Raw genomic sequence first — 23,662 nt, 5'->3', positions numbered from 1 at the left:
ATGTATTAAGTTATTGTCTTTAAAATTATGTACAATACCAGCTTATTGCGTTATTATACTTTAACACCTATGTTGAAACTACAGTTTTACCTGTGTAATACATCTACACTTGCAGCTTGTATGAGATACAACACTTGGAATAAGACATATTTCCCAGGAATAGACTCTCCACTGTCCCCATGTCTGACCCTGGTATGGACCATACGTGATGGCAACATTTACAGTATACCCACACCACTGCTGGTTAAAGGAGATGTAATTTTGTTGAGACCAGGACATAAGGCTCCTGCCAGATGTAAACTGTTACAGGTTTGAAATATTGATGCTCAAAATGTAAATATTCAAATTAAAAAAAAATTAAGTAGTTCCATTTTTCAAATTTTTCTTCTAATGTTCTTTTTGTCATGACTTATATATATTTTTGAATAGATTAAAGAAACTGTAAAAGTGGATGAAGTGGCCCAGTGGTAACGCTGCCTGACTACCGAATCAGGTGTCATGAGTTTGAGCCCAATCTCCTACAACTGAAATTATTAACATTTAGATAAGAGTTCCATGTATCATGTACACTTGGCGTTCTAAATAACCAGGGAAGCTTCTAGAAACTATTTAGCACTCGTGCAAGCTTTGATTTGTTAAAAACTGCAGATTCACGATAGAAAGAAACAAGGCAAATAGAAATTTGACAACTTAAAAGCTTAAGACATAATCATCTGCCAAATTTAACAGTATGTGAGTTTTATCACCTTATCAAGTTAGCTTAATTTGACAGTCATATGTAAGACTTTTTGTTAGGTCGAGAAAATGGGCCATAAGTTTGATATTTCAAAAATGACCCTTGATATAATAGCAGATCTGGAGTTTTTTTGTTGAAATCTCTTTATGTTTGAATGTGCTAAATACATCTGATTCAAGATCCTTTGATAGCCTTGTTCAGTACATTTTTAAAGAAATTAATTTTGCTATATTTCTTGTTACATCATTTCATACTTTCATTTTAGAAGATTGGTGTTGGGATGGATGCAGAGATACTGGAGGAAGGAGAGGTTTTCTCTCCCGATGCCGACAATGAGGTCTATAACATGCCTAAAGTTAGAGAACCTACACAATCCCAGAAATTTATGATATTGGAAACACCATATGTAAAATGCTTGAGGTAAGATTGGTGTTATTAATGATTAGCAGGTTCTTGGTTGTCATGGCAGGCGTGACAACAAAATTACTCATTTCTGCAGTTTTCTATATAGTCATGTACATTTGAGTGAGATAATTGAATTTTGCAGTTTTGTATTTTCTGAGAAGAAATGTAATGGTGGTCGGTCATTGTAGCTGTAAGGAATACCGTTTTGAAAGTATATGTTGTACAGTGCAACTTGAGATAATGACACCTCTGAAGAGAAAATTAATACCTACCTTTCATTGCAGATTTTTTCTCCCTACTTACCCATATTCTTGGTAATTAAATTTCTCCAGAGCAATAATTGCCAGACAGCAAAATTCCAAGTGCCCTGATAAACGTTTACCATTGATTTTGAACTTGTAATTTACAGACACATATTTGAAGACACCCACCGTCCACCAAGTATTGTAGAACATGAGAAGTACACAATAATGACAAAGTGGATTGAACGGAAGATTGTTCCTGTTGTACTGGTAAGTTCTTTTCTTTGAGTATTTAGTAATAGTACTTCTTTGTTGAAAGGGACTGACCTGTTACAGACTACAATTTATGAAAACTTACTAGACCTAAAAATTTCTGATTGTTGTAAAAACATTATTGTTTCTATTATGGCAGTAGTGAAGGTGACAAAACAGTTATAAGTCTAGTGAAGAAATTTCTTTTGTTTGTTTTCCATATAGTTTCTGAAAGTGGTCTGTGCTGAGTTTTCTCTCATTTTTGTGCCCCCCCATGAGTGGTGGGGGCATATAGATTTGGTCTTGTCTGTGCGTCCATCCGTCTGTGCATCCGTCTGTCCGAAGTTCGTGACGCGCCTAGTTCGAAAAGTATTTGATATAAATTGATGAAACCTTGCATGAGTCTTTATCATGATATGAACTTGCGCACCTCCTTTTTTTCGTCTGGCTCCACTGCCTTTTTTTCAGAGTTATGGCCCCTGAAATAGTCAAAAATGCACATTTTTACCTTGTGACATGCCTAGCTCAAAAAGTATTTGATATAGATTCTTGAAACCTTGCATGAATCTTAATCATGATATGAACTTGCGCACCTCCTATTTTTCATCTGGCTCCGCCCCCTATTTTCAGAGTTATGGCCCCTGAAATAGTCAAAAATGCACATTTTCACCTTGTGACATGCCTAGCTCAAAAAGTATTTGATATAGATTCATGAAACCTTGCGTGAGTCTTAATCATGATATGATCTTGTGCACCTCCCATTTTTCGTCTGGCTCTGCCCCCTATTTTCAGAGTTATGGCCCCTGAAATAGTCAAAAATGCACATTTTTACCTTGTGACATGCCTAGCTCAAAAAGTATTTGATATAGATTCATGAAACCTTGCATGAGTCTTAATCATGATATGAACTTGCGCACCTCCTATTTTTCATCTGATTCCGCCCCCTATTTTCAGAGTTATTGCCCCTGAAATAGTCAAAAATGCACATTTTCACCTTGTGACATGCCAAGCTCAAAAAGTATTTGATATAAATTAATGAAACCTTGCATGAGTCTTAATCATGATATGAACTTGCGCACCTCCTATTTTTCATTTGGGTCCAGCCCATATTTTTAGAGTTATGGCCCCTGAAATAGTCAAAAATGTACATTTTCACCTTGTGACGCACCTAGCTCAAAAAATATTTAGTATAAATGGTTGAAAACTTGCATAAGTCTTAATCATGAAATAAACTTGCACACCTCTAATTTTTTGGCTGGCGCCACCCCCTATTTTTAAAGTTATGGCCCCTGAAATAGCAAAAAAAATGCACTTTTTCACCTAATTATGCACTTTCTTACCTAATTATTTGCCTAGCTGAAACAGTATTAGATGTAAATTCAGGAAACCTTGCTGGAGTCTTTATCGTGATGTGACTTTGCACACTTAGCATTCTTCTTGAGAATCTTAGCTTTTATTACAGAGTTATGGCCCTTGAAATAGCCAAAATAGTGGATTTTTTGTTTGTGATGCTCATAGCTAAAAAAGTATTTGGCCTAGAATAATGAATCCTTTTCTCCTTTTCATAAAGTGTTTGTTGAGGCTATACCCTCAAACTGAGACTGCAAACATTTGAATTATTGCTCCTTATTTGTGACAAATGTACCAGTGGGTGGGGGCACACCCTGTGTCCTACAGACACATTCTAGTTAGCTAGAGCTTTAATTGGTGATACACCCTGGCATCGGCTTTATATGTATGCCCTTGTTAACAATTCTCAGCAAGGTCTTTTCTCAGTTATCACATGTGAACGAAATTTTATAGATGCCCTCTTCATAATACTATCTGAATGACATCATTTCCGTAGCACTTGCTATCACTTTTGATGAAAATATGCCCCTTTTTGTACTTAGTCATTTTTGCTATCTTCAGCAAGTTTGAATGTTGGTAACTGCACATCACAACTAAATAAAATTTCACACCTCTTTGCCAAATTACTTTTTTCTACTTTTAGTTACTAGTATCTTGTCACTTAGCATCCTGTCATCTGCCTCTGCCAATATTACTCACCACCTCACCCAATCTCCACTTGATATTGTATCTTAGTACCCTGTTACCCAACCCCATTACCCCACTCTCACTCCCACCTTCATCAAAAAATATAAATATATATATTGTGTTTACTTTTAGATTCTTGTATTACTTCATAATTATTGTCTCATAGTATCCCATTTTCCACCCTCATCACCCATCCTTTGATATATTTTCTACAATCACTTTATTGTATTTCTTAGTATTGTTTCTTTTTCACCAGCCTGCAACCACCAACCATTTACACTAAAAAAATACCCCCCCCCCTTTGACAGTGTGATCTTGCTAACTTTTTTCATGTTTTGAGGCAAGCTTCATTGTCTGCTAACAACCTTTGTTTCAGTGTCACCAAAAATTGACTTTTTCTTTAATACAAAAACAGAAAAATAAGAACAGCAACTCTGGTGAATTTAGTAATACAATTCATTCTTGGATTATCTTCCTTTTACAAAGAACATACTTTATCTGTATTTTAGGTTGTAATGTTTGTAGCTAATATTGTCAGACTGTTGCACATGAAGGGTCATACAGGGCACTGGACAGAGATGGTCATCACTCTTCAGGTATATCATACTTGCAGATGCTTGTTATATTTCCTCAGTAAACTGCTAAAAAGTATTTCAATAATAAACAGTAGTCAGTCAGTTAAGCTTCTGCTATAAACATGTTCTGCAAAAATATTTAAAATTGAAACTTTCTCTGCATGAATATGAGATGGTTTTTTCATTGGAGTCAGTAGTGCTGTGGTTAGCAGGTCAGACTACTACACCAGTGATCCAGGTTTGATATCGAGACATGGCTGATATCTCGACTGGTGTTCAATGCAGGGTGGTCTACTTAAAGCGGTGCAGTGGGTTTGGTTAGAAATAAATAGTTCTATCCTTTCCATGTGGGGACTTCCGTCTACAACCCATGCTAAAGAGGAATTTTTTTTGTCAAACATGGTAGATGGTTCATAAAGCAGAAGCTGGGAATCAGGGACCACAGCTTCCTATAAAAATCAATGACTTTTGTCAGCTGCTAATGGTTTGAATGGTATTTGACTTACAGTTTGTCGTAGTTAACCAGAGGTGCACTGAGAATTTAGTTTACCTAAGTCAGCTAATTGATGGAACATCCTCTATATTAAATTGATCACCTTGTACTCTCAGTAATGAAATAATTTGGTGGGCCTCTTCAAGTTTAGGAAGTTTGTGTGTGAATGAAGGAAGTTTTTATAATAAGGTTAAACCCAGACACAGACCACCTGTGAACAGAGATCATTTGCTTTATCAGTTTTATATGTTTAGTATATTTTAATTGAATGAAAGATTCACTATTTATTCTACATTTGCAGGTCCAAGCAGTGTTCCCATTAGTACCTTTGATTATACCAGCCATGTATCTACTTATAAATTTCTATGGACAAGCGCGAGTGTTCACAGCATTTGAGGCAGGTAAAGGATCCAAGGTATGTGTTTTAGATACTATGTTTAGATTCTTACTTTGCTTTCTTATACAAATGGAAAGTTGTTTCTCGCTTTAATAGCATCTGATTAAACTACTGGATTTCTGTCATATTCTGTTTAATAACAGGGCTCTTTAACATGTGTCAGCTAACATTTCTGCCTCAGCCCGCCCGCTTAGCTCAGTAGGTAGAGCGTTGGTCTACGGATCGCAGGTCGCGAGTCCAATCCTCGGGCGGGGCGTATGTTCTCCATGACTATTTGATAAAAGACATTGTGTCTGAAATCATTAGTCCTCCACCTCTGATTCATGTGGGGAAGTTGGCAGTTACTTGCGGAGAACAGGTTTGTACTGGTACAGAATCCAGGAACACTGGTTAGGTTAACTGCCCACCGTTACATGACTGAAATACTGTTGAAAAACGGCGTTAAACCCAAAACAAACAAACATTTCTGCCTCTGAAACTTAATTTCAAACAAATTCATACTATGCTTTTATTAAGCATTGTGGCAATAAATCCTTTCATGGTATGACTGTCCTCCCAACATCAAAGAGTTGATGAAACATAAATATTTACATTATAAATTGATATTATATGCAACTACCCTATATCTCTTCCCATTTGTTTCAGTCTCTGGGAGATCATAGCTTTGACACGGATAGTTCAATCTCAGCAGACGAGGCTCGTGTAGATCTTTCCTGGCAGACGGTCCTAGACTGGTTCAAATGTATAGTGACTGGTCGTGTACAGGTTATTACTAGAAGAATTAATATTACACACATCCTTGGCTCTGTCACAGTAAGTCTGCTTGAGCTCTGATATCATATAAACATGATTAGTAAATTTGCTAGGTTTCTGTAAATTAAAGTTTTGTAAACATATGAGTGTTTAAAAATAGTCTTTACAATTACATTATCAGTGTGAAAGCCCAGTTTTGTGAATGAACTATTGGGCACAGTTTTAGATATACTTCAAGGGAACTGTTAATATAGGGAGTATAATCTATGCTGATATCTCGGGCTTTGGTCACATCTGCATTGAGGCAGTAAAGGTTTGCCAAAGGGACAGGACATTACAGTTATTAAAATGATCTGTAAACTTCTTTCACAGTCAAGCATGTTAGCTACTTTTAGCAGTCCCTATGTTTGAGTTATATCATTTAGTTTGATTTATGTAACCAGTATATTTGTTAGATTTTTATGTGAAATTATAAAAAAAGACTTCATAGAATACATTTTTTAAATTTTAGTCACTGTGTTGTGTAGATAAGAAAGGTATTCTGTCATACCCAAATCCTACACCAGAGAAGATATTTTTCCTCAGAAGGGGTCATAAGGACCTGAAGCATCAGACATCACTGACCACCAATGAAGGGGGAGTTGTACCGGACACTGAACCTGCTGTAGAGAAAGCCACTAAATATTCGGAAAATAGTATGTATGTTAACATTATGGTTTGATGTAACAAGATATTGAAAAACCTGCTATATATACAGGCACTAAAAATATTCTGACAATAGTATGTATGCTACCATTACGATAAGGTGTAACAAGATATTAAACAGTCTGCTATATATACAGGCATTAAGTGGGGAGTCCAGATGGGACGGTGGTCTAGTGGTAACACGTTTGACTGACAATCCAGAGGTCCGGGGTTTGAATCCCGGTCTAGGCACTGGAAATTTCTGAGATGCTCTTGAGTGTCTCCCACCTAACTAGAGGTCTGTACTGATTCTTCCCAGGAAAGACGGCTTTGCGTGTATCGGTGCTATACACTGGGCAAGTTAAAGAAACAGACTGTCTATTCGCAAAGAGCTAGGCTAAGTTAGCTGGACACTTCTGTATCTAAAAAAGTTCTCTCTGTCTGTTCTGGGGGCTTTATCTCACTCTGTCCCTCTGGTCACCTCGTTCTGTGTCTGTACTAGTAGACGATGAATTTCGCGCCCTGTGTGGCTGCGTTTGCTATATGCAAAGCGCCTTTGAACATGTTTATCATGAAAAGGGCGCTATATAAATCTGGTATAATAATAATAATAATAATAATAATTAAGTATTCTGAAAATAGTATGTTTCTATTGTGTTTAGTTGTAACAGGATACTTAGAAAGCGCTATATATTACAGGCACTGAAAATAGCATTTTAACATTATGATTGTATGAACTTTGTAATCCATACCAAACAGACTGAAACATTAATGTTTTTTCCTGATCAATACAAAAGCCTGCAAAATAATTAACCACTGAAATCCAAATATAAACTGGGTCAGCAAACCTGGAAAGCCTTTAAATGTTTCTTTTTTAGCAATATTCACAATCACTAACACCAGTGCTAAGAATGGTAATTAAAGGATTCAAAAAGACACTTTCCTGAGAACTTAGATTAGTTTTTAGCTCATCTGATTTTTTGAAAAAAAATGATGAGTTATTGTCATCACTTGAGCGGTTGTCGGCGTCGGCGTCGGCGTCTGCGTCGGCGTTGCCTGGTTAAGTTTTATGTTTAGGTCAGCTTTTCTCCTAAACTATCAAAGCTATTGCTTTGAAACTTGGAATACTTGTTCACCATCATAAGCTGACCCTGTATAGCAAGAAACATAACTCCATCTTGCTTTTTGCAAGATTTATGGCCCCTTTTGTACTTAGAAAATATCAGATTTCTTGGTTAAGTTTTATGTTTAGGTCAACTTTTCTCCTAAACTATCAAAGCTATTGCTTTGAAACTTGGAATACTTGTTCACCATCATAAGCAGACCCTGTACATCAAGAAACATAACTCCATCTTGCTTTTTGCAAGATTTATTGCCCCTTTTGGACTTAGAAAATCAGTTTTCTTGGTTAAGTTTTATGTTTAGGTCAGCTTTTATCCTAAACTATCAAAGCTATTGCTTTAAAACTTGCAACACTTGTTCACCATCATAAGTTGACCCTGTATAGCAAGAAACATAACTCCGTCCTGCTTTTTGCAAGATTTATGGCCCCTTTTGGACTTAGAAAATATCAGATTTCTTGGTTAAGTTTTATGTTTAGGTCAACTTTTTCTCTTAAACTATCAAAGCTATTGCTTTGAAACTTGCAACACTTGTTCACCATCATAAGCTGACCATGTACAGCAAGCAACATAACTCCATCCTGCTTTTTGCAATACTTATTGCCCCTTTTGGACTTAGAAAATCATTTTCTTGGTTGAGTATTATGTTTAAGTCAACTTTTCTCATAAACTATCAAAGCTATTGCTTTAAAACTTGCAACAGTTTTTCACCATCATAAGTGGACACTGTACATCAAGAAACATAACTCTATCCTGCTTTTTGCAAGAATGATGGCCCTTTTTAGACTTAGAAAATCATGGGTAGGACAATATTTCTATTACACAAAAAAAATCAGATGAGCGTCAGCACCCGCAAGGCGGTGCTCTTGTTAAAAATAAAGTTTTTGAAAAATATTATGTCTAGTTTTGTAAATGTATATTGTAGAGGTATTAATCATTGCAATTTTTCCTTTGCAGCTGGAATAATGACCTGGGTAGAAGTTCTTGATGTTACATCTGATCCAAAGGTTTGTTCTTTTCTGTTTCTTTTAGTGCTCCACATTAGGTTGAATCGGTTGCAGATTTCTGGTACATATGACCACCCAGAATAATGTTATAGATACATTTTTTTGTATAGGTAGAGAAATAGATTTTGGCAGGTCCAATGCAGTCAGTCAATCCATTGCAAAAAGTCACTGTGGCAATTTTTTCCCATACAGTTTTAATAGGATTTTTTTCCTGTGATGTGCAAAGCTGGTGGGCACCCTAGTCGAAGCTTCTATTTGGTCTAAACAGCTGATTGCATGTATTTAATTTACATTCTGCAGTTTGACGAAGGCCCAATCGGCGTAGCCTAATTTGGAGCTCTATATATAGATCTAGTGGGCACCCATACCCTCATTCCCTCTCAGTGGACTCTACTCACCTTATAGTTTTATCTGTATTTGAAAAAAATGTGTGGGGTTGTATTGGTTCTGGTGTTTTTAGCCCACCATCATCAGATGGTGGGCTATTCAAATCACTCTGCGTCCGTGGTCGTCGTCCTTCCATCCGTCCGTTAACAATTTCTCGTTATCGCATCTCCTCAGAAACTACTGGGGGGATTTTGACCAAACTTTGTCAGAATGATGTATTGGTACTCTAGTTGTGTTCCCCTGAAAATCAGACTGGTTCAACAATTTTTGAGTGAGTTATGGCCCTTTGTTTATTTTTATAATTTACATAGATTTATATAGGGAAAAACTTTGAAAATCTTCTTGTCCAAAACCACAGAGCCTAGGGCTTTGATATTTGGTATGTAGCATCATCTAGTGGTCCTCTACCAAGATGATTCAAATTATTTCCCTGGGGTCAAATATGGCCCCGCCCCGAGGGTCACATGGTTTATATAGACTTATATAGGGAAAAACTTTGAAAAACCTCTTGTCCAAAACCACAGGGCCTAGGGCTTTGATATTTTGTATGTGACATCATCTAGTGGTCTTCTACTAAGATTGTTCAAATTATTCCTCTAGGGTCAAATATGGCCCCGCCCTGGGGGTCACATGGTTCACATAGACTCATATAGGGAAAAACTTTGAAAATCTTCTTGTCCAAACCACAAAGCCTAGGGCTTTGATATGTGTAATGTAGCATCATCTAGTGGTTCTCTACCAAGTTTGTTCAAATTATCCCCCTAGGGTCAAATATGGCCCCGCCCCGGGGGTCACATAGTTCATATAGACTTATATAGGGAAAAGCTTTTAAAATCTTCTTGTCAATAACCTACAACGTTCAAATTTGGACCACATGTATAGTTTTGAGTGGCAAGATGAACCTTGACATGAGTTGACCTTTATTTTTGACCTAGTGACCTACTTTCACATTTCTGTAGCTACAGCCTTCAAATTTGGACCACATGCATAGTTTTGTGCACCGAGAAAAACTTTGACCTTGACATTGACCTAGTGACCTACTTTCACATTTTTGAAGGTACAGGCTTCAAATTAGGACCACATGCATAGTTTTGTGTTCAGAAATGAAATTTGACCTTGATTTTGACCTAGTGACCTACTTTCACAATTTTCAAGCTACAGCCTTCAAATTTGGACCACATGCATAGTTTTGTGCACCGAAAAAAACTTTGACCTTGACTTTGACCTAGTGACCTGCTTTCACATTTTTGAAGGTACAGGCTTCAAATTTGGACCACATGCATAGTTTTTTGTTCCGAAATGAAATTTGACCTTGATTTTGACCTAGTGACCTACTTCCACATTTCTCAAGCTACAGACTTCAAATTTGGACCACATGCATAGTTTTTTGTTCCGAAATGAACTTTGATCTTGACATTGACCTAATGACCTACTTTCACATTTCTGAAGCTACAGGCTTCAAATTTGGACCACATGCATATTTTTGTGTTCTGAATTGAAATTTGACATTGATTTTTACCTGGTACCTACTTTCACATTTCTCAAGCTACAGCCTCCAAATTTGAAGCACATACATAGTTTTGTATACCGAAATGAAGTTTGACCTTGAAATTGATCTAGTGACCTACTTTCACATTTCTCAAGCTACAGCTTTCAAATTTGGACCACATGCATGGACCACATGCACAGTGTTTTGTACCGAAATGAAATTTGACCTTGATTTTGACCTTGAGCTAGTCTTGAAATTTGGAACATTCAAAAATGGCTCAGTGGTGGGCGCCAAGATCAAAGATCTGTGATCTCTTGTTTGCATTGGCATTATAGTTGCTACACGGTAAAAAATTATGGTACAATTCTTCATTTTACTTAAGAAATGATAAGTTCCCAAATGTGGTTTATCGTAGAATAACCCGAGTTTTGAGTTCTTATGCGTAAGAATAAATCACGAAGGCCATAGGCCTGAGTGATATATTGTTTCGCATAAGAACGAAAAACTTGGGTTATTCTACAATAAATCACACTTGGGAACTTATTATTTCGATTCTAACATGACATACTAGTATCAACAGTGTTAGAAAAAATGGTAACTACTTTTTACGACAGTGCTATGCACCTGGATTGGATGACGTTATTGCATGCGAGTGGTTTATTGCAGAATAACCTGAGATAGATTTTGCTCTTCATGTATGTAGGTTATTTGCTGGTCGTGTTAGAATGTATCTTCTTAACTATACTTCTTAAATATTTATACCCCCACCAAACATGTTTGAGGGGGGTATATAGGAGTCAGTTTTGTCGCGTCCCGTCGCGTCCTGAAATCTATTATCTCAGTTATTACCAAATGGATTTGATTCAAACTTAAAATACATGTTCAACCTTATCACCCACATCATGTGACACAAGGTGCATAACTCTTGACACCAAGTTTTCATGAATTATGTCCCCTTTTACTTAGAATTTAAGGTTAATTTTGTTGTATTTTCACTATATCTCAGTTATTACTAAATGGATTTGATTCAAACTTAAAATAGATGTTCCACCTCATCATCCACATCATGTGACATAAGGTGCATAACTCTGACACCATTTTTTTTTATGAATTATGCCCCTTTTTACTTAGAATTTAAGGTTGATTTTGATGTATTTTCATTTTATCTCAGTTACTACTGAATGGATTTGATTCAAACTTAAAATAGATGTTCCACCTCTTCACCCACATCATGTGCCCACATCATGTGACACAAGGTGCATAACTCTGACACCAAGTTTTCATGAATTATGTCCCCTTTTACTTAGAATTTAAGGTTAATTTTGTTGTATTTTCACTATATCTCAGTTATTACGAAATGGATTTGATTCAAACTTAAAATAGTTGTTCCACCTCATCACCCAGATGATGTGACATAAGGTGCTTAACTCTGACATAAATTTTTTATGAATTATGTCCCCTTTTACTTTAAATTTAAGGTTGATTTTGATGTATTTTCACTATATCCCAATTATTACAAAATGGATTTGATTCAAACTTAAAATAGATGTTCCACCTCATCATCCACATCATGTGACACAAGGTGCATAACTCTGACACCAATTTTGCATGAATTATGCCCCTTTTTACTTAGAATTTAAGGTTAATTTTGATGTATTTTCACTATATCTCAATTACTACTGAAAGGATTTGATTCAGACTTAAAATAGATGTTCCACCTCATCACCCACATCATGTGACACAAGGTGCATAACTCTGACACTATTTTTCTTGAATTGTGTCCCCTTTTACCTAGAATCTAAGGTTAATTTTGATGTATTTTCACTATATCTCATTCTGATTGGCTTAGAGCCAAAGGGAAGTAACCTTTTTTAACCTTTGTACTGAGTTGCTTCCCCTTAAATTCCAGGAATTGGTCTATTTTTAGAAATCCTATTTTTAGATTTTCAATATTTTAGGTATTTTTCTAACTTTTTTATTATAAGTCCTATGTAAAAAGTAAAAACATTTTTCACTGGTAACGTGGGTCAGTAAGACACTTTTTTGTATTCACTTTTAGTGTATCTCTAATATTAGAGATTTAATATATTTACTAGTATTACTATACTAGTATTGTACTAGTATTACTTATATGTGGAAGCCCAGGATGAAGTACTCCAAAGTATTTTTAAGATTCCTTATGGTTGCCATTCTTCTGTGACAAGACCGTATGGTGGGGGTATGAGTCACTCTTGTGACAGTTCTAGTTTATACTGTAATGAAAGATGATTCTAAAATTTTATGAAATAGAGTAAAACTTTGATTTCTGATAGAGAAATAGCTTTATGCAATGCATATTTTATTCTTTAAATAAATCCCTACATATTGTAATTTATATGAAAAATGAATGCTACTGTAAATAATATGGTTGATCTATATATTATACTGCATTTTTTTCTTCACAAAACCACTTACTAGCACAGGAAATAGAGAGATAAAACCAGCTTGTCTACTTGTCAATGACTGCAAATGTTTACTATGAAAACACTTGATATGTAGGACCAAGAGATAAAACTGGTTCAACCAAGTTTATACAGCCATTGACCTCTACGAAGAAAGCAATTCACTTCTAGGAAGATGTTCATATTTATGGCAATGAACTTTAAAATGTCAACTTGACTTAACCTACTAAATGTCTAAATTTAAGATCAGGTTTTTAGGGCCAGTCTCATTTGTAGCTGTAGGGGCAAGTGAGAGCTGTGTGATAGTAAGGCTGTAATTAAAAAATCATTTGTTTGCAGTAACACGAATCAGAGTTTTAGGCAGGGTTTTTTATGCCTTCGGCATCTACTGATGCGGGAGGCATATAGTGATTGTCCTGTCATTTCGTCCGTCCATATGAGGTTAACCAAATGGGACCGTTTCATCTAGCATCAATACCCCTAACTAGAATGACTTGATACTAATGCAAATGTAACCTGTGACCATTCCTCATCTTCAGACATCACATGACCTCAGTTTAACCTTGACCTTGAACTTGACCTCGTTTTGGACTTAGGTTGCTTTGTATCGACAAGTATGCCACCGGGGCCATCAAGCGTTTATTGAACACAGCTCCTTGTTTTTAGCTCACCTGAGCACAAAGTGCTCAGGGTTAGGTATTGTGATCGCTCACCGTCTGGCGTCCGGCCGTCCGTTGTACGTCCATCCGGTGTCTGTCCACACTTTCCTTTAAACAACATCTCCTCCTAAACCAACAGGTCAATTTTGATGAAACTTCACAGGCATGTTCCTTGGATGGTCTTCTTTAAAATTGTTCAAAGAATTGAATTCCATGCAGAACTCTGGTTGCCATGACAACCGAAATAAAAAACTTTAAAAATCTTCTTCTCAAAAACCAGGAGCCCTAGAGCTTAGATATTAAGTGTGAAGCATTGCCTAGTGGACCTCTACCAAATTTGTTCAAATCATGACCCTGGGGTCAAAATCGACCCTGCCCCAGGGGTCACTTGATTTTACATAGAAAAATCTTAAAAAATCTTCTTCTCGAAAACCAGAAGACCTAGACCTTAGATATTTGACATGTAGCATTGCCTAGTGGACATCTACTAAAATTGTTCAAATCATGACCCCGGGGTCAAAATTGACCCCGCCCCAGGGGCCACTTGATTTTACATATGAAAATCTTCAAAACATTTCTAAAAAAAAAAACCAGAAGGCCTAGAGCTTAGATATTTCACATGTAGCATTGCCTACTGGACCTCTACAAAATTTGTCCAAACATGACCCCCTCTGCAGGGGTCACTTGATTTTACATAGGAAAATTTTAAAAAATCTTCTCAAAAAGCAGAAGCCCTAGAGCTTAGATATTTGACATGTAGCATTGCCTAATGGATTTCTACTAAAGTTGTTCAAATCATGACCCCGGGGTCAAAATTGACCCCGCCCTGGGGGTCACTTGATTTTACATATGAAAATCTTCAAAAAAATTTTAAAAATAAACCAGAAGGCCTAGAGCTTAGATATTTCACATGAAGCATTCCCTAGTGGACCTCTACAAAATTTATTCAAACATGACCCCCCGGGTCAAAATTGACCCCGCCCCAGGGGTCACTTGATTTTACATAGGAAAATCTTAAAAAATCTTCTTCTCAAAAAGCAGAAGCTCTAGAGCTTAGATATTTTACATGTAGCATTGCCTAGTGGATTTCTACTAAAGTTGTTCAAATCATGACACTGGGGTCAAAATTGACCCCGCCTCAGGGGTCACTTGATTTTACATATGAAAATCTTCAAAAATTTTCTTAAAATAAACCAGAAGGCCTATAGCTTAGATATTTCACATGTAGCGTTGCCTAGTGGACCTCTACAACATTTGTTCAAATCATGACCCCCAGGGTCAAAATTGACCCCGCCCCAGGGGTCACTTGATTTTACATAGGAAAATCTTCAAAAATTTTCTGAAAATAAACCAAAAGGCTTAGGTCTTAGATATTTGACATGTAGCATTGCCTAGTAGACTTCTACAAAAGTTCTTCAAATCATGACCCCCGGGGTCAAATTGATCCCACCCCATGGGGTTACTTGATTGAACATAGAAAAAATCTTCAAAATTTTCTAAAAATAAACCAGAAGGCCTAGAGCTTATATATTTGACATGTAGCATTGCCTAGTGGACCTCTACAGAATTTGTTAAAATCTTGACCCCCTCCACCCCCAGGGTCAAATTGACCCAGCCCCAGGGGTTACTTGATTTTACATAGGGAAATCTTCATAAATTTGCTTAAAATAAACCAGAAGGCCTAGATCTTAGATATTCAATATGTAACATTGCCTATTAGACTTCTACAAACTTTGTTCAAACATGACCCCTGGGGTAAAATTGACCCCGCCCCAGGGGTTATTTGATTGTACATCGGAAAATTTTCCAAAAAATTTCTAAAAATCATCAGTTTGACATTTGAAACATGTAGCTCATATTACTCTGGTGAGCGATCCAGGGTCATCATGACCCTCTTGTTTACACATAATCGTGGAGGGGGAATTTTCATCTGACTGGCCAGAGAAAAAAGTTTGGTTGCAGCTATTTTCATGGGTTCCGTTAGGTCATGTTACCGGAAACAAATGTTTTATTAATGATTGTCTAAGTAAATGTCCATTAATTGTCATAAATTTGAACACCTACTTTAATACAATGAAAATACTGAACCAAATTAACTGAAACATTACCTGTTGTTACTGGGATGGTCCTTTTTAAAAGGACAAGGTTCATTTCGATGCCTCAGAATTAGAAGGGCGTAAGTGGAAAAATCATAGTTTTAGGCAAAATTAAAAAAAAAAACTGTCTATCACAGATACGCGCTTTTAATTCTAAAAGAACGGCGTAAGTGGACCCTTCTGGTACAACATTTAAGTGCAGATACGCCCTTCTGTTACTATGATTCTGAAAATCTTTTTAATTATTTTAATTATGCCCTTTTATTATTGGTGAATTTGGTTAACACAGCAGTTTGTAACAAAAAATTTTTTTTGATAGGATTATTCCTCTTGGTATGAAGTTTCAGAAATTGTATAATTCATAAAAGGGCGTTACTTACACTTACGCCCTTCTCATTCTAGGGCGTCGACTTACAGAATTATTATTTTGTACAAAATATGTCATATTACATAGTTTTAAGAAAAATATTTTTCTGCCTTATTTGGGACGTATTTAAGTAGTGAGCATAGTCAAGGATCACAAAAAATATGTTGACCATAGGTCCAGCTTTATTTCAGAACTTGTGATAATTTTTGATTTTGGGCAGCAGGCCAGCAGCTGTGTCCAAATTGAAATTTTTTAATTTGTTTTAAAAAGATGCTTGAAAAGGTTTACCACACCCATAATGATAAAAGTGTTTTTATTTGTGTGAGGTATTTCCTTCAATTATAAAGATATATTGCAAAGTTTTGCTTGCTGTTTTACAAATCAGTGATTCTTGATGAAAGGAAACTTAGAATTTACTCCATTTAGAGACTTTAGAGCCATTTTTGGGCAAAAGTCAACCACAGGCCGTCAACTAACTCCCATATTCCTATATTCTCTATTTTTTTTAAAAAACCCTGTATTTTGAAAAGCCTCATATATTTTTTATGTTTTTCTCACAAAATGAAGCCCCAACCTGTCACAAATCTTTATTGCAGTAATACTGTCTTTAGATTACTGTATTTACTAGCTATAGCTGTCTACAGGCTGTTTCAAGGCATCATCATCTTTCAAAAATGGTACTGTGCACTTGAAGCCCATCTGTGGGAACACCTTTGATGGAGAAAAACTACTTCCAGAGGTTGGACAGCATTAGGGTTCTATTAAAATGACGTGTGCAGTGAGGTTGTATGCGGCTGTAAAAAATCTCCCCATACTTGGATTTAGTTTTGTTATATTTCCTGGATCATTGATTCCATTTCATTACCTCTCATGTACAGACTCATTCAAACCGAGTCTACTATTATTCTACATGGTTGCATTCTATGCTTCCAAAGGATCTTTTTACAGATTTTATTGATCTATTCCTGTGCCCAGGTTAATTATATTTGGGCACTTATAATTTGATCCAACCAAGAATGCACTAGAGGCCACATGCAGACCTCTATTTTAAAATTTTCTAGGGAAGACCCCCTTATGGAAGGGAGTAATCTGACCCAAACCTACCCCCCATTTTGACAATCACATTGCTCTTGCTACAGCTGTAATTTTGGCATATTTGGAATATATAACACAAAAATAGTTGTTATTTGCAGTAGTATAACTTGTTCTGTATTAAGATTTTCATTGTAAATTTCCTATATTTTATCCCAAAACTCATTTTATATTCTTTAACTTGTTTTCTTTTTTATTTGCAGACATCATTCAGTGTACATTTTGATGACCCCTCCTGGGACCAACACATCACATCTCTCAAACCACTGGTAAGTTACTTTAACAGAGATATAGTCCTTCCGCTAGTTGAAGGTGTCTGATTTCAGAGGGAAAAATTTTAAAATATCATTAGTTCAACATGAAGGTATACTAGAATCATGCTTTCAAGTATAGATTGCTAAAAAATGATGTACATCCACAAGCATGCCCCTTTAATGTACTGACCACAATATATATAGATATGATTCATCCATTTGTACTGACAGTTTTGCTCTTTTGGAGAATTGCTAGAAATTAGAGTTGGCAGACATATCAGCAATATTTTGACAGTTTCTGGCAAATCGTAATGTATTTCGGTAATGTATCAAAAGTGGGCATTATGTTTTAGGTAAATGTGGAGATGCTTTTGTACTCTGTATAGTTAAGTTCATATAATTGCTGTTCTACAAATACATTTATGTTAGTCTTGGTCCAAAAACAGTATGTACTTCATCCCATCAACTGTGAAACTACTAGATTTGATAACAAATTGGAAAAATGTTATTTCTTATCTTTGAAAAATGCATAGAATATATCAGTAAGATAGGACTGCATGTTGCATTGTCAGACAGAAACATATGACAGGTGTGAGCATTTAAGGTTGCTGACTTTTGATCACTTGCTCCTCGTTAGAATAGGTTCGAAATCTCACCTAGGGTGTAGAATTCTTCATGCGAGGAAGCCATCCAGCTTGCTTATGGAAGGCCACTGGTTCTACCCAGATGCCTGCCAATGTCTGAAGCTATGCTCGGAGGGCAGCTTGGTCTTCCTTCGTCATCAAAGGCTAGAAATGTCAGCGTACAAGCTGAATAGTGTTGGTTTAACTCTAATACCAACACAAATCAAAGTGAATAAAGTAACATATGGCTATAGAGTGACAGTTAGGTTGGACACCTGTATCCTGTGGACACACATGTAATTTTGCTTCCCAGTAAGAGTTGCCCTTGTCCGTCTGTCTTTATTTGTGTTTTGCATATCTTAAAAAGTATTTGCCCAGGGTCATCAAACCTCACAGGATTGTCAGCCAGCATGTGAAGTTGTGCACCTGGTGTTTTAATTGGGATTTCACACAGCAAGACCAGAGTTATGGCCCTTGTCAAAGTGAAAAATACACATAAAGTGCCTAAAAGTTTTTGTTGCATATAATTATCTTAAAAAATATTTAACCTATAGTCATGAAACGATGTAGGAATATTGTTCATGTGAATTTGTGCACCCAAGTTTTGTTTTAGATTTCACTATGCAAGACTAGGGTTATGATTGTTGACTTAGTCAAAAATATGCATCAAGGGCATTAAAGTTTGTGTCCCATGTATCTCAAAAAGTACTTGACCTAGAGTCATAAAACATTAGAGGAGTGGTATATATTATTTGAAGTGTGTTCAGTTATGGAATAGATCAGATCAGTATGTCCAGAGTTATTTGCCCTTGATTGACAAAATTTGCTATATTTCACTTTGTTTACACTCGAGCACCTTCATTTCTTTACCAATCCTAATCATTTGTGTACAGAATGTTTATGGCTCATACGTTGAATGAGTTTGATTTTGAGCAAAATCGGAGTAGTAGTAAGCGCTCTTGATTTTACAAAAATTGCTGTATTTTGCTTTGTTTACACTCTAGCATCCATAAATCCAAAGCAATTTTAATAAAACTTTGTCGCAATGTATGTGGCCACAATATTTCGAATGAGTTCGATTATGGGCTTGATCGAATCATTATGTCTAGAGTTATGGGCCCTTGAATTTGAAAAATTGCTATATTTCACTTTGTTTACACTGAAGCACCTTCATTTCATCACCAATCCTAATCTTATTTATACAGAATGTTTATGACTTTAATATGTCGGTTGAGTTCAATTTTGAGTGAAATCGGAATAGTAGGTCCAGAGGGAAGCGCCCTTGATTTTACAAAAATTGCTATATTTTGCCTTGTTTACACTCTAGCCTTTTCATTTCTTCTCTGGTTCAGATCATATTTACACACATTGTCTATAACTATATAAGGTCTTAGATAAGTTCAGTTATGAAATGCATCAGACTAGTTAGGACCAGAGTTATGTGCCCTTACTTTACAAAACTTGCTTTATTACACATTGTCTACCCTCCTATCATCTTCATTTTTGAGTCGGCTAAACGATGTAATCGTTTTGACGAGTCCTTGCTATCCAGCGATTCTCTAAGTCTAAACGGACCAAATAACACAGTGAAGCGATGTAGTTCCATTAGATTTCTCAAACTTCAAACAGTTCACTGCAAGAATGAAGTTAAGTTGCGTGAATTCCCTTTGCTATGACCAATATACGATGTAATCTGTCATATTTATGACTTGTAATTGTTCAATACTCGAATGTAACTCATTAAGCATAAATGTGCATTTTATGAATTGCGCAGGCTTACAAAGCTTGCGTAACATCCAGCGAAAGACAAAAAATAGTTCCACAGGGCTCCAGATAAGATGCGTATTAGCGTAAATTACGTATAGAAATAATGCAAATACGCATGCCTAATAATTTCTAAACGTATATAAAATTACAGAAATGCACACAATGCTTTTTTAAAAACAAAATCTGAATCGTCTGGATGCGTTAGGTAACATAGCCGATCCCGATCAGCCTTAATTCTCCCACATTGAACGTATACACGCATCGTATGATTTCTATAAACTTTGCTTGGGTTTCTACACACACACATGAATTTTGCAGTCAGTAAACGGATAAATTATCGGAAGAAGAAGCTCTTACTGGTTTGTTTAGTTACTACAGATATTAAAAATGATTTTTATTCTTATTTTTCGAGAAATAAACAAATCGGCGAAACATTAAATTGTATTTTCTTGTAGTTTTTGAAATCGAAAGTAGATCGTCTATGTTTGGCGAAACGAAACAACTTTTTTATGAAAAGATTTAAATAAGAGGTAATTTAACCGTAAACTTCAATGTCAGATACTGCCAATTGCTGCTAAATGTCTTCGTATCATCACAATTTGTAAAATATATTGTTCAAACTGGAGAAAAGTGTAATCGTATCCGGATATAATATTTTGGGTAAATATCGAGCTGTGTTATGAAATTTTAAGAAAAAAAACTAAAAACAAACTGAAACTGGTAGACTATACTGTCAGAACATCAATCATTAGCCGACTCAGGCCATTCAGGCCTTTGATTCATCAGTTCTTATAATAGTTATAAAGAATTTGTATAACTCTTAGATCTTGGTCAAGATTGATTATGGGCTGGATTGGACAAGTATCACCAGAGTTATGGGCCCTTGAATTTCAAATATTGCTTTATTTTAAATTGTTTACACTGTAGCATCTTCATTTTTATCTCATCTGATTTTTTGAAAAAAATGATGAGTTATTGTCATCACTTGATCGGCATCGGCGTCGGCGTTGCCTGGTTAAGTTTTATGTTTAGGTCAGCTTTTCTCCTGAACAATCAGAGCTATTGCTTTGAAACTTGGAACACTTGTTCACCATCATAAGCTGACCCTGTACAGCAAGAAACATAACTCCATCTTGCTTTTTGCAAGATTTATGGCCCCTTTTGGACTTAGAAAATCAGTTTTCTTGGTTGAGTATTATGTTTAAGTCAGCTTTTCTCATAAACTATCAAAGCTATTGCTTTAAAACTTGCAACCGTTTTTCACCATCATAAGCGGACGCTGTACATCAAGAAACATAACTCTATCCTGCTTTTTACAAGAATGATGGCCCTTTTTAGACTTAGAAAATCATGGGTAGGACAATTTTTCTATTATACAAAAAAATCAGATGAGCATCAGCACCCGCAAGGCGGTGCTCTTGTTTCACCAGTCCTCGTAATATTTATGGAATTAAATTTATTTTGTCTTCCAGGTGGTCTCATATGATCAGAGTAGATAACTATGGATTGATTTTATGTCAAATTACCTCCCTTTCCCTTAAATTTTAATGAATGTAGTTTGATAACTACTTACATGACTGATTCCAGATTTCATTTATATCATCAACTGGACTCAGACAGAAACTTCACAGGTATGTTGGTCTTGATGTGTAGATCAACCCTATTGATTTTGGGGTCAAGCTCACAGGGACCAGAACATTGAAAATGGTTTTAGTTAGGGTTTCACCTAGGACCTTGAAACTTCACAGGTTTATTGGTCTTGATGTGTAAATGACCTGTATTGGTTTTTGGGTCCTTAGGTCAAGGTCGCAGGGACCTGAACATTTAAAATGGTTTTCTCTCAGTACCTGAAGAAGGGTTCCACCTGGGATCTTGAAACTTCACGGATATATTGGTCTTGATGTGTAGATGACCTCTATTGATTTTGGGGTCACTGGGCCAAAGGTCAAGGTCACATGGACCTGATCATTGAAAATTATTTTCTCTAAATAACTAGAGAAGGGTTTCACCTAGGACCTTGATACTTTATAGGTCTATTGGTCTTGATGAGTAGATGACCCCTAATGATTTTTAGGTCACTGGATCAAAGATTAGGGTCACAGGGACCTTAAACTTAAAAATGATTGTTGCTCCATAATTTGAGAACCATTTATTCAAGGATTTTCAAACTCCATACTCTTATTGATCTTGATGAGTATATGACCCCTATACATTTTGGGGTCAAAGGTCAAGGTCACAGGTGTCTCAAATATGAAAACATTTACTCCAAAGCTTAAGATACATTAAAGATGGTATCTTCAAACTTCATAGGTTCATTTGCCTTGATTAGTACATCGAGGGTTCAACGCAATAGGGGCGTATCTACATATTTTACCAAAAATCACTTTTTTTGATTTTTCACTTTATTTTGACCTAATTTATATACTGTGAAAATTTAAACCAGATGTTTCAGTTATTTATATCATTATTAGCTCATCTGATTTTTTGAAAAAAAATGATGAGTTATTGTCATCACTTGAGCGGTTGTCGGCGTCGGCGTCGGCGTCGGCGTTGCCTGGTTAAGTTTTATGTTTAGGTCAGCTTTTCTCCTAAACTATCAAAGCTATTGCTTTGAAACTTGGAATACTTGTTCACCATCATAAGCTGACCCTGTATAGCAAGAAACATAACTCCATCTTGCTTTTTGCAAGATTTATGGTCCTTTTTGTACTTAGAAAATATCAGATTTCTTGGTTAAGTTTTATGTTTAGGTCAACTTTTCTCCTAAACTATCAAAGCTATTGCTTTGAAACTTGGAATACTTGTTCACCATCATAAGCAGACCCTGTACATCAAGAAACATAACTCCATCTTGCTTTTTGCAAGATTTATTGCCCCTTTTGGACTTAGAAAATCAGTTTTCTTGGTTAAGTTTTATGTTTAGGTCAGCTTTTATCCTAAACTATCAAAGCTATTGCTTTAAAACTTGCAACACTTGTTCACCATCATAAGTTGACCCTGTATAGCAAGAAACATAACTCCGTCCTGCTTTTTGCAAGATTTATGGCCCCTTTTGGACTTAGAAAATATCAGATTTCTTGGTTAAGTTTTATGTTTAGGTCAACTTTTTCTCTTAAACTATCAAAGCTATTGCTTTGAAACTTGCAACACTTGTTCACCATCATAAGCTGACCCTGTACAGCAAGCAACATAACTCCATCCTGCTTTTTGCAATAATAATTGCCCCTTTTGGACTTAGAAAATCATTTTCTTGGTTGAGTATTATGTTAAGTCAACTTTTCTCATAAACTATCAAAGCTATTGCTTTAAAACTTGCAACAGTTTTTTACCATCATAAGTGGACACTGTACATCAAGAAACATAACTCTATCCTGCTTTTTGCAAGAATGATGGCCCTTTTTAGACTTAGAAAATCATGGGTAGGACAATATTTCTATTACACAAAAAAAATCAGATGAGCGTCAGCACCCGCAAGGCGGTGCTCTTGTTTTGATATTGCAATAAGGGCGTATCTCAGAATGCCTTGATTTTTATGCGCAATATGGAAGTAAGTTGACTTACTGCCTTATTGCATGCAAAAAAGTATCCAGTAGTCTTAATATCTATCCTGCAATACAGGCTTGTGTAATCAGATAAATTCTGTGATGTCATAATGATGACATCATAAGGTATCAAGGCATTATCCTGATGCATGACCCTTAAAGTAAATGTAGTATTGTCACATTTTATGACATTGAAGTCAAGAAAAGCTTTTTTATGCTTATGAGAGTCAGTACTTACAAATG

At 36.0% G+C, this 23,662-nt stretch overlaps 1 protein-coding gene across 2 annotated transcripts in view; it reads left to right on the top strand.

Annotated features, from left to right (window-relative positions):
• LOC123564638 (transmembrane protein 94-like) overlaps positions 1–23,662 on the top strand; it is a 97,776-nt gene that overhangs the window by 14,737 nt on the left and 59,377 nt on the right. For both annotated transcript variants that reach the window (XM_045358360.2, XM_053537304.1), the window contains exons 4-12: positions 116–309; positions 1,002–1,156; positions 1,551–1,653; positions 4,182–4,268; positions 5,042–5,155; positions 5,783–5,950; positions 6,402–6,585; positions 8,653–8,702; positions 17,437–17,502. In XM_045358360.2, the coding sequence (XP_045214295.2) occupies positions 116–309; positions 1,002–1,156; positions 1,551–1,653; positions 4,182–4,268; positions 5,042–5,155; positions 5,783–5,950; positions 6,402–6,585; positions 8,653–8,702; positions 17,437–17,502 (1,121 nt within the window). The remainder of the gene's footprint in view (positions 1–115; positions 310–1,001; positions 1,157–1,550; positions 1,654–4,181; positions 4,269–5,041; positions 5,156–5,782; positions 5,951–6,401; positions 6,586–8,652; positions 8,703–17,436; positions 17,503–23,662) is intronic.

This window comes from Mercenaria mercenaria, chromosome 2 (assembly GCF_021730395.1).
Source record: "Mercenaria mercenaria strain notata chromosome 2, MADL_Memer_1, whole genome shotgun sequence".
Taxonomy (NCBI): Eukaryota; Metazoa; Mollusca; class Bivalvia; order Venerida; family Veneridae; genus Mercenaria; species Mercenaria mercenaria.
Note: the sequence above shows the minus strand (reverse complement) of the source record. Positions and strands in the feature narration are given on the sequence as shown.